Here is a 12,714-nt window from a genome sequence, read left to right on the forward strand (position 1 = left end):
TCAGGAGGAGGTCTGGGCCGCATTCCAGACGAAACTGGACAAAGTAAATGCATCTGGTTGTTGAAACCACATATGTAAATTGTACTCCTCCCAAAAATGCTAAAAAAATAAATAAAAAAATGTGTGAGAGCATGTTATAGGCTATATGTTATAGACAGATATGACGACGCTACTGGAACACGCATCACCGCAGATGAGCAACTGAGCATATTCATCAAGACAACGTGCAAACTATCGCAAATCAAAGTGAAAGTAAGTCGCAGACGCTTATCACACAATCATCATCATTAAAAGTAAAGAAATGAAATGATCTTACCAGGGCTGTTGCTGCTCTGTCTTAGGACTTTGATTTAGAAATTTTAGCTGATGATCAATAAAATGCAGTTCATATCTGTTGCTTTCGGTGACGTGCACTCCATTAAATCTGCATACAGCGCGGGAATTGAAGATCGGGTTTAAATCCGTTTCGCAAAAACACATTTATGTGACCAGGTGTAAATGGAATCGTTTTTATAAATCAGATAGCTATCCGATCTGAGAAAACGCATGAAGTGGCCAGTAAATAAATCTCGTATTTGTAAACTTGTTTGCATTCTATGTTGTATGTTGTTGCGCTTGCTTGTAGTATGTCATTTTTTTACATGCTGTTCATTCATCCATTGCTGTCATCCATTCATAATTAGACCAGTCCAATAATTTCCACATATGTCTAGCTAGCTTTCGATTATCAGAGCTGTTAACAGACTTGCTAACAAACACTCGTTTCTCTTACGTGTTTTTTGCGTTATGTTTTATTGCCTAGCTTGCCTCACGAACTAGTTTGCCAGCTGAACTCAGGTGTTGTGAGGTGTATTTATCACGTAGTGCTGAGGGATATCAGACGACGCTGTTGACGTTGATTCTTGCGATTATCATGAGAACAGTTTTTAATATCTCACATAATTATCAGGACATAAATAAGCCTAACGTAGAGGTTGTAAATAGTGTAAACGAGCACAATTTGCGAACTATTATGATAAATTGCAATAATCATGTCTTCGGAGTCTATCTGTGCCTGTTCCATGCCCGACGCAGGTACCGGTGTACAGGGTGGGAGTTGGGGGGGTGGAGGGGTATTTACGACAGTGCAAGTATTCCACAGCGACTCTAGGGGTCGCTGTTTGACAAAAACACAATTTCTACACAGTGTGCCTTTAATTTTTTTTTAAATCCTAAAACTTTTCAGGTTTAAATCCCAGATTTTTCAATGTGGTGTCAGATATTTGGATCCCAAATATAAATATTATATCTGCATCCATGTAAAAGGTAAATATTTCACCAGCACCGCTATGTAACTTGGTGATGCGCTGCTGTTGGTGTCAATCAGTTATTCATAAAGTTGAACCAATGAACTAAATGTGCAACAGACAGCAACATCATATTCACTCACTGAATGCCAGCATTGCGTGACCATGCAAAGGCATTAAGAGCTGCTTTTCAGCCTGTCGCTATTCCTCTGACCTGCAAAATTCTTGAATGAAGAGCAAGCACCCTTGCTACCTAAAGGCATTACTAGCATGCATATTCTACATCTATATATAGCTCTTCATTAAGGTGCTATATTATGAACATTCAATTTTAAGATTTACATTTAAATTCATGAATTAGATTCCATCAATAATTAAATATGTAATTTGAAATTTATTTCAAATGGCATTTGTATGCTTATTTAAGGTAAATCCATCAAAACTATGAATTTATGGGCAACATTCAGCATTATTTAATTATATGAATTCCTAATTCCAATGTCCACCTGAAACCAAATGTAAAAACACGAGTTACACAGTGAGTTAATTGCAGCTTTGTGTGTGTGTGTATGTGTGTGTGTGTGTGTGTGTGTGTGTAGATAAGCAGATTTCTAATATTTAATAAAATTGTATTTAGAACATGCTGAATTGAATCACAAATGATATGGTTCATGCTTATTTTTTAGATATTCTCTATAAAAAAAATAGTACTAGCCTATGTCAAGGTGGAAGATGACTGACTTGCTGTCTGTTTTGGTCTGAAAAAGAGCCTCTCGTTCTGTCATTGTTTAGACTCATATTTTGTTGTCCTCTACGCAGATGAATTTATGATCCCTTTTAATGGAGCCATACCGCTGGTATTTTGTCTGCAGAGAGTGGGCTTAAAAGCCAGAGTGTTCACAATAGCCAAGTTAATAAACTTGTATAAATTACATTCTTGGTGGTGCAAGCCATCCATTATTCTTTGCCTGACATTAGCTTAATGTATTCCGAGCATCACCAGCGATCCATTTTATGGTGATTGCTTAAGTTTCACATCACGCCTGATTTGTGTGTCTGTTGTTCGGTGTAGTCCGTGTATGAATTCTCAACACGATTCACTTGGGGAGATCCTTAAGGGGTTAGTTCACCCTTTTTCTGTCATAATTTACTCATCCTCATGTCCTCAGTTTTTCTTCAGAACTCAGATGATGACATTTTGAAGGGCTTTTGAGATATTTTGAATTATTCAAAAGCACCATAAAAGTATCTAAAAAGTAATCCATATGATTTGTTGTATTGCAAGCCTTGTTGTGTGACAAACATGTTGAAACTGAAGCTGATAATCTGATTTCTTCCACTTTAGTGGACCATTGTGACCGGTTCAGTGAGTCACATGAGCTGAGGTCAAGAATAAAAATAGTGTGTGAATCATTGAGAGGGTTTTGAGAAGCGAATCATTTGAACCAATGAAAAGATCCAACTCGAAATATTGACTTATTCATGAGTCAGACACATAAACTGAAAAAAAAAAAGTTTATGTGTCTGAACCACATGCCACTTTAATGGTACTTTTATGGTGCTTTTTGTATTTTTTGAGGTTTTCTAGCTAGTACATTCTCCAGAAATTCACTTTTTGTGTTTCACAGAAAAAGTAAACTCATGAGGCATGAGGATGAGTAAATAAAGCAGAAAATTTTACTTGAGGTAAGCTACTCCGTTAAGAGACTCTTGTCTCTTTGGTGTTCCTGCAAGCTAGTCTGTGAAAGTGTGGTAGTTGTTGACCAGTTTGTTGTTGCTTTCCACACACATCTCATTTCTGAACAAACTGTCCTCATTCCTGCGGTCTTGAGTGTACCACCTGTGGATGTGTAAGAGAGAGCTTGGTAGGGGATGTAGTCTGGGATGATGGAGCGTGTTATAATCTGTCAGAGGTGAGCTCAGAAGCAGCAGGGGTTTTGGGGAATTGTGTACTTCAGTGCCTGATTCTGAATAGGATATATGTTTCTGTCTCCTCCTACAGATTCCCCAGATGAGTTATGCCTCCACTGCTCCTGAGCTGAGCGACAACACCCGTTATGACTTCTTCTCCCGCGTGGTACCGCCGGACACCTACCAGGCACAGGCTATGGTGGATATTGTCAGCTCCATTGGCTGGAATTACGTCTCCACGGTGGCGTCGGAGGGGAATTACGGAGAGAGTGGCGTGGATGCCTTCATCCAAAAATCTCGGGAAGAGGGTAAGAGAGTGTTTGCAATCAATTTGGGGAATATTCTTGAAATTTGTTTACCTTAGCCTCGAATTTTGTCTTGCAGCATAGACTTTATTGTATCTTATTATGGCCAAGAACCGCCCACTCAGACAGGAAGAGACCGTCCGACTGAAAAAAAAAAAACGACCAACCACAATATTTGCATGTTTGCACTGGTATTCCCTTGTGGAAAAGAGGTGTGAATAACTGTATTCAATGTGCAGTGTACTTAAGTTCTGAAAAGTATCTTCCATATAATATGATATTAATGAAATGAAGGCCACTTATGGGTACTTAACACTTTCTAAACACTTAAAGGTGCACTGTGTAATTTTTAGCAGCTTCTAGTGGTGAGGTTGCGAATTGCAACCAACAGAAGTTACGGTGGCCGTCAGGAAGAGATGTTGTTGTCTGAGACAGCAGAGAGTAGCCAGTTAAGCAATGAGGTTTCTTTTCAAAGATAAAGTAAGAAATTATGTTTACATAATTATTCAGTAAAATGATATGTTATTGCGAATATTATTGTTACTAGTTCATCATTGTGTCAGTGTTTTATTCGCTGACTTTAGGTAGCTTCTTTGCACGAAGAACAACATAGTGACAAAACGCTTTTGTCCGTTTAGGGCTACTGTAGAAACATGTCGGCGCATTTCAATGTAAGGGGACCCGTGGTGTATGTAGATAGAAATGGCTCATTCTAAGGAAATAAAAACATAGCGATTCATTAAGTAAGGTCTTTGTACACCACTGAAAACATAGTTATGTATATTATATTGCATTTCTGTCAACAGATCCTTCTAAATATTACACAATGCACCTTTAAAAACTTAAAAATTGCACATTTATATGTTTTAATTAAGTACATTTTAAATCTTTTGAATATATTTTTTCTATCATGCTTTAAACCTGCTAGCCTTCACGAGGACTCCGACACAATGAATCGTTCTTTGTTTAAATAGTTCAAAGTTACTTTTAGATTTAGGTTATTACCTTTACAAACTACTGTGTACAGTAAAAAGATATAAGACTCAAGTTTCAGTATTTGACCACTATTTTATTCTGAGAAACTTATAGTGACAGTTATGTCTTAATTTGTGTCAGGAATTATGTAATGAAAAAATTTGTCGATACCTTTAAAATGAATTATGAGCATCAGCCGTGAGCATCAGCTCCCCATTCAGAAAAAAAACCTCCTGTGCAGTCGTCATGAAAGCGCTTCACAAAACAACGTCCCTCTGGGCTTTTAGCTCAAAAATGTGCAGATTTTGACAAATATTGATCGATTTTTATAGGTTTACGTCAGATTTCTATAGAGAGGAATAATATATATTGAATTTATACCCAAAATGGGCCGATGTAATAATTATGAGCGCTGGATACTCTGATGTAGAGCTTAAATCGGGCCCAAAAAATCAAGCCCGACCCAACCCGAGCCCGAGCACGTTGTGTCCGAGCCCGGCCCGACCCGACACCTTCACTGTAATTATGAGCCCGAGCCCGATTTAAACCCGACCATTTTTAATATGTGGGCCGTTATAACCAGGGGCGGCGCCAGAATTTTTTTTAAGCAGGTGCTGCTGTGCTCATTTAGGCTACAGGAGGGAGCTGCGCAGTTATATATATATATTATAAATACTATTAATAAATGAGCAAAAATTGGCCACGCAATATTCAATATTCAATTATTTTAATTATCACAATTAAAGTTTTAATTGTATTAAACTGAACAAGCACAACATTCAGCATTCAATCAAATATTCTTAAATATTCATTATTATTAATAATGTTACTTCAACATATTGTTATTTCAACATAATATGTGTGAGCAACAAGCAAGATGTGCATTTGTAAATTCGGTGATAGCGCCGGCGACTTCATGTTATGATTATAATATCTGCTATATTGCTTTTTATGTATTAAAACCAGGCAATTGGTTGATGGAAAATGTATTAAAATTAAGACACAATTTATACTAAACGAAATTCACTTTAAAGAAAAGCTTTCTTCAAAACAAAACTTAACAAACTTGAAACTATGTGCTTATTTAATGGCTAAAACACGTACTACAGACTCTCTTTTTGTACAAATTGCAGCACATTCATTTAATTCTGAATTTTGCACATGTAAGTTGAAAGGCATTTGTTTGTAGTAAAACATATCTGTAACATTTATCAAGTTCATAATTGTGCGTGCATTCATTAATTATTATCTTAATGAATAGACCTAATGCGACAAGGAAGAAGCATGCAAACTGCGTTGTTTGTTTATTCAGAAATAGTTGAATGGATCGGAAAACAAAGTAACAAAAGCGGATATTGAGGCCTGAGGCTGACTACTATAATAATTTCTGTCATGGCAAGACTGCTTGTCTGTTCATCGTGGAAGTCCCCGTTTTTTTTTAGTTTTTTTTTGTTTGCTGTCATAGGTGCGCATTTAATGCACGAGATAAAGCCAACACATTATGTTGTCACTCCCCACGACTAGTTTAAAATGTGTCCATACCTCCGATTTTCCTCCAAACTTGCTCAAAAGTTAATTCTCCTGTTTTAATTTTTTTCTTTACTTCTTCAAGATCCATGTCGCACTTAGAATAGCAACAGAATAGCCTACAGCACGCACAGCAGGTGTGATGTGTCACGCGTGAAGACTGCGAGTGCGAGTGGACTAGACGCTGCGCATGACACGTGACGTGCTTTATCAAGGGCCCGACCCGACCCGGCCCGAGGACAGTGGCGGGAAATATCGGCCCGACCCGGCCCGCGGGTCGGGTCAGGTTGAGTCTGGGCTCGGGCTCGGGCAGAGAATTAAAGCTCTACTCTGATGTACTGTTTTCAATCCATACTGGCAGCCTGAGGGCGCCTATGCACATTTAGTCCATATGTAACACACGAAGAAGAGCCATATCATGTGACATTCCAGGAACTCCCTGACATAAACAAAGCTTCCAGAGATCGCTGTAACATGCAGATAAAAACGTTTTGGAGACAATAAACATGATTGCAACGATATATGATTTATCTGTGTTCTTCGAAGCATGTCAGGTATTTTCATAATAATAGATTATATTTAGAATGTAATGCTAATCGATATAGACTTGATCATCGTGCAGAATACTATAAAATAATGTATTTTCTGTCTGATTTTTTTTTTTTTTATCCAAAGCCAAATCAGATCACAGAAGGTTATTTAAAACACTCAGCTTGTGTTATAAAGTATGTATGAAGCAAAAACTTGATTTTAATCTCATAAATTGTTGTGTATAAATGGTGTGTTAAACTTCTTCTTTTTTTTTTTTTTTTTGCTAAGGTGCTAGCTAGCCCTAAGATGCACCTGCCACCTAGCTGTTATTTTTATGAAAATGTTTAAATAGGAATGTTTACTGAAATGTTTCTTTTTTCAAGAAGGGCATTTGATATAGTTTCAAATGTGAAGTGAGAACTTTGATAAAATAAATTAGGGATTGAAACAGCGTGAATAGCCAGTCTTAGTAATTATAATGAAGACAAAAGAAAAGAATATTTAGAGCCATAACCAGGCCAGAGAGGTGTGAATGTGTGCAGGGGAGACTGAAACTGAATGGGGCTCGTTTGCACCACAAAACAATAGAGACAATAGACTGAATGGATCCTTAGAAGATGACAATAAACATCAGTTTGCATTTTAGAGTCTAATCAAAATAAAGTCATAGAAATGATCTTGAAAAACATTTAACTAAATACAGAGTTTTAGACTTATCATCTTCAGATTTTAAATATAACATGGTCAGACATGTGGCTTTAGCTGCAGTGCATTTCTAGATTGATACAGTGCCAACTTCAATTTTATTTTCATGAAAATATTTCATAAAAATCAATTTCTAATAACTTTACAAAACTTTGAAGCTATTTATAACTATTTTTTTTCATTATGACAATAATTAATAATTAATTTACAGTAAACTGCCAAGTGTCAGCTTTCAATTAGATCATACTTGTGCTTTTAGTGCAAAGGGTTCATGAACTGTATCTTTTTTAGTTTGGGTATGCCATTTCTGCGGATTTTTCAAAAGTGGGCTTGCTGGCTAACAGGTTAAAGAAGTAGCCTACACTTATTTTGATGTTGACTAGCACACAAATATCTTGATAGTTTAAACTGTATGTGTTTTTCAATATTACATTTAAAGTTAACATTTTAAATGTACTAAATTGCAACTTCATTACAATTGTGTAATTACAAATATATTTAAATGCATAACATACCAGGATCAACAGAAATTACATTTAGTTTACCATAAAAGCTTGTCAGTATTCGGCTGTACACTTTAACCATAATAAGTAGGCAATAAAAGTAATTATGAAAGTGCATTTAAAGTCTTACTTCAAGGGGTCATGATTTGATAAATAAAATGTTCCTTGATCTTTTGACATATAGGAGGTGATTGTACTATAAAAATATCCTGTAAGTTTCAGAACTCAAAACTTCCTCATTAGTACAAAAACAGCTTTTCTTGAAACCAAGCTCAGAAAATGACATGTTTTGGATTTTTCACATTATTTTTCACATATGCTCTCGGAAGAAGAGCAACACCTACTTCTACATCATTTCCTCTTTAGTCCTACCCAACGATTCAGGCATGTCATGTACTAGTAAATACAAGACAGATTTTTTATGTATGATATACATAGAATTTTTTATATATACAATAAAAAAAAAGAAAAAAGAAAGGGAATCACAAACATATTAAAAATTATTTTACGCCGCACCGACATAATCATCTGACGTCATGCACGTGCACAGAAATGACAATGCATATGTTCACTTATATGTTCACTTTATTGAAAAGGATAAACTATAAATAGCCGAAAAGAACGACAGTGTGAAAAAAATGCTACATTCATAATTCCGTTGACATAAAACGCCGTAAGCCATCCTTTGTCAATTATAACTGTGGTAACTTTATTTGCTACAACCAAGACTTAAAACATATGTAGTACACATACATGTTTCACATTGTTGGCAAATGTTTCAACTATGTATTGAGATATTTTTCAACACTGAAAGTTTTCAAAACAATTTCACACATGGAATGGCAGTGACATTGAAAATTATTTTAATATGCAAAACTGTTACCCAATCATACAATCATAGCAGTGCTTGGGTGTTTGGAAGAGAGTGTCAAAAACAGGATAGATTACTTCCAAATTAGTATGTTTTTTGATGTAAAAATCTTGATAACATTATAAGTGAACCTCAGAGAACATACTGAAAAAAAATGCAGTTCATGACCCCTTTACTTAAGCAGCACAAAAAAGCACTCTAAAGTTCAACTAATTGCATTTAATATAAATTTCAACTAACATATATTCATTTAATTGCAATTATCATGAAATTAAGTTTCTGAAAACATATTAAGTACACACCGAAGCATAAATTTTAGTAATTATTTTTTGTAATAATAACTCTTTTTGAATCTATGCTAAAGTGTACTTATTTGTTTCCTTCAGCAAATGCAAATCTAGGGGGTTTTGTGGTTCCTCTCCATAGTTTTCAGCAATTAATTCAGCTTGAACTTAATGTACAGTCCCCACCCAACTTTGCATACTGAATTACAGTGGACTTTCCTTTCTGGCATCTATTTATGCATCTATATAGCATAGGCCTATTACTATCGATCTTTCTTCATTTCTTATATCATTGGTTTATTTAATTTTACATAGAACTTTAACACTATTACACTGCCTTGAAATAATTGATATTTGTTTCTGGAAATTCAAATCTAGTTGTTTTGTGAAACGAATCCCATACTTTAAGCTTATAAGAAGCAGTAATATTTTCCAAACATTTTTCTTCCCAACTGCATTTCCTTTCTGAGAAATGAAACTTCAAGTGCACTCCAGGGGGAAAGTGGTCTTGCAATTTGTGCGAGGAATACTGAGATCAACCATTGATTTTTTTTTTCAAAACTTCTTCCAGAGTTCCCAAGTCTGTTAATCTCAGGTTAATCTTAGCTGACAGGCTGGAAACCAACATGTTGTCCTTTTGGCGGAGGATCCTGGGTTTATGTTACCAGTAAATATCTGCAGAACCTTTGCATTGCTCATACTATAAATTGGGAAAACCCGTAATCAGTCTAAATTATTACAAATTTAGATACTGCATCAAATACTGAATATAGAACTTGTCAGTCATTACATTATACATCTTAAAAGATGTCATAACCCTCAAGCAATGGTGGATGCAAACAGATGGAAGCTAAAATTGCTTGAGTCAAGTTCTATTAATAGTCTTCGTGAGAATACTCAAAACCGCCTTGAGGAAGCTCTGGGGGACATGGAGTTATACTGCATTCTTGTCTCTAGGGTAACAGTGTCCGCCTCACTTGTCTTTGGTTTCTCCTACACAGTGAGGCTATCAACATCTGTTCCTCCCAATATTCTACCCAGAGATCTGGCCCTTCCTCATGAATGAAGAATCTGGGTGCTTTCACACTCCACCCCAAAAGCTCTAGTTCGTTTTCTTGGTGTGAAAAATTACATCTGGGATGTGGTTCTTGCGAACTCACAGAATTGCAGAAGCAAACCACTGTTTGATGATGCATAATTGCACCTTTGCATGCTTCCAGTCACACTTACTGCTGAAAGCGTTTCTTTCAGGCTTCATTTTAGAAAAATCACTCTTCCCTTCTTCTAATGGGGACAACGGGTGGTGATATGCTCTGTCATACGCCCTGGCTTAAAAACGTGTGGCCAAAAAAAGCATCTCATGACTCTAGATAGGCAGTGCTGAATAGATTAACACATTAATGCGTTTGTTAGTTAAATAACGTGTTCAAGGAAATCTTTGTTCTTAGAGCCGCTCTGGTGCTCGAGAATGGAGAGCAAGTTTCATTCGATTCGCCAATAGGAAAGACAATCAATTTGAGTGAGAGGAAACATTTAAAAGCCATGAAATGAAAAATGGGCTTGCATTTATAGAAAGTTGAATTAATAAGTTTGGAATGTAACTGTGAAAGTCATATTTGTCCAGAAGAGCTAGGAAAAGTTCTCCAAAGGTCATATTTACTTTCACTGGTAAAAAGTCATATGTAATTAATTCTCATTTAAAGCTGATGTGTGTAATTTGTTATGTTAAAATAGTTTCCCCTATTTTCAGCTTAATGTGCAGGCAGGGTGTAATTTTAAGCCCGGACTACCCATTTATCCAAACCAAAAAGTCCAAATAAAACTTTTTATTGACATTTAAATTGAAAATGTAACTTGCATAATAATTTTTATTTATTTATATATTTTTTGAAAAGCTTCAAATAGTCGATACTGAATGCAAAATAAGTTTATGAAACGTCACGCCCCTTACCATAACCTTGAGTTTCAGCACATGTAACTCAACCAGGCCTTGGCACTTAAAAAAAAAAAAAAAAAAAAGTAATGCCTTGGGTGGGAATTATTTAAATGAGGGATATTAGCCGGTTTCCGACCGGAGGAACCTTTTCACAGTTCCTAGAACTATTGGCTAAAGTACCCGGATGTCGGCGTGTTCGCACCGCAGGAACTAGGAACGATTTTAGTTCTAGGAACTCCATTTGGAGGAACTAATTTAGGTCCTACTTCAGAGTAGGGTCTAAACCAGCACTATAGGAACTACCCGTGACGTTAGTGTACGCTGATTGACCGAACGCACGCGGAACACCAGCACCCGCCATTTTTAAAACAGCTAGAATGTAAACACACAGATTATAGCCTATATATGTAACGTTACTCCATAAACTAACTATACAAACATGGAAAACAGTGATAGATGGGGATGGGTCTCTAAACCTTTATGCTGAAGAGAAAATCCAACACAACTTTGAGGGGAACAAGTCAAACATGATTATGTATTTCTGCTCAGCTAGCAACACTGGACATCAACCACACGGCATAGGCTAATAACCTTTTTTTCATATACTGTCTACTTTCTATAACAGTTCTATCTAATAACATATTAAACAGTACTGTTAGACAGATCGCTAACTAATAAACACAGAGAATGTTCTCAGCGCCGTCAAAATAAAGGTCCGTCGCGCCGTCAAAATAAAAGTCACCGTGCTTGCGTCACTCCCTTACCCCTCCTACCAGTTCCTATGGCCACTTGGCCAGTGCAAACGCAAACGGCAAAACCGAGTTTGGGGAAGAGCAGTTCTTAGAACTGTTTAGAAGTGGACAGTTCCTAGAACTAAGTTCCTGGAACTACTTGGTCGGAAAGCGGCTATTGTGACAGTTTCCTTGAAGAGATCTCAAGACTACAATAGAGTTGTTTCATGGAGTTCAGAAACAGTGTTTACTGATATAGTGAATAACTCCCTTTGGAGTGACGTTGTGCTTTGTAACTCTGCAGTCTGTGTTCATGCTCAAACAGCAACATTACACCCTAAAGAAATATGAAAATATAAATACATTTTTTTATTTAAATAATAATAATATTATTTATTTTTTCTTCTTCTTCTTCTTCTTCTTATTCCTGTAATTACATTTGGTGCTGCTTAATTAAAAACAGCTGCTTTAAGAATATTTGGGTTAGTCTTGAATCCAAAACGTTATTATAATAATTCATAATTGTAATAATATACATTTCTAATAATTTTTAGAGCATTTTGGTTGGCTGTAGTGAAGAAGAAAAAACACCGCAAAATGGCAACTTTAAGACCAAGCTGAATTCACTGTCCACTGGTTGCATCCGCAGTCAATTGAATCAACGCTCAATCAGTAAATGGTCATCCATATATGGCTAGCACTCACTGGGGGAACATTATATCACCTAATGAATATTCATGAGCCAGGTTTATAATGTCTCTCTTCCCCCCCCCCCCCCCAATTTTCATTTCCAGGGTACCGACTACTCAGATTTTGGTATTGTGACAAATCTAGCTGTAATATGCTAGTATAAAGTACTTAAAAAAAAATGCTTATAAGACCTCCAAGATTTATTGTAACTCATTGCTGGATGCTGGATATGGACAGAAGGAATGGTGACAGTTATGTGCATTTATTCATGCTTTATTTTTTATTCATACACATATAAAAGGTTCCATTATGTAACTCTGGTTATCCAGACCACTCCCACAGCTGGATTTAGAGGATGCTGGACGGATGGAGTGAGACTTGAGGGCCGTGATATGAATAACCATGAGCATCACTGCAGTGCCATGGCGTCTCCTTACAGCTTCATGGGAGTGTTTGCAC

At 36.4% G+C, this 12,714-nt stretch overlaps 1 protein-coding gene across 2 annotated transcripts in view; it reads left to right on the forward strand.

Moving 5' to 3' along the window:
• Positions 1 to 12,714, forward strand: part of grm4 (glutamate receptor, metabotropic 4) — a 166,011-nt gene that overhangs the window by 93,783 nt on the left and 59,514 nt on the right. For both annotated transcript variants that reach the window (XM_084127723.1, XM_084127724.1), the window contains exon 3: positions 3,289 to 3,505. In XM_084127723.1, the coding sequence (XP_083983849.1) occupies positions 3,289 to 3,505 (217 nt within the window). The remainder of the gene's footprint in view (positions 1 to 3,288; positions 3,506 to 12,714) is intronic.

Source organism: Abramis brama, assembly GCF_963993115.1.
Source record: "Abramis brama genome assembly, chromosome: 11".
NCBI classification, from domain to species: Eukaryota; Metazoa; Chordata; class Actinopteri; order Cypriniformes; family Leuciscidae; genus Abramis; species Abramis brama.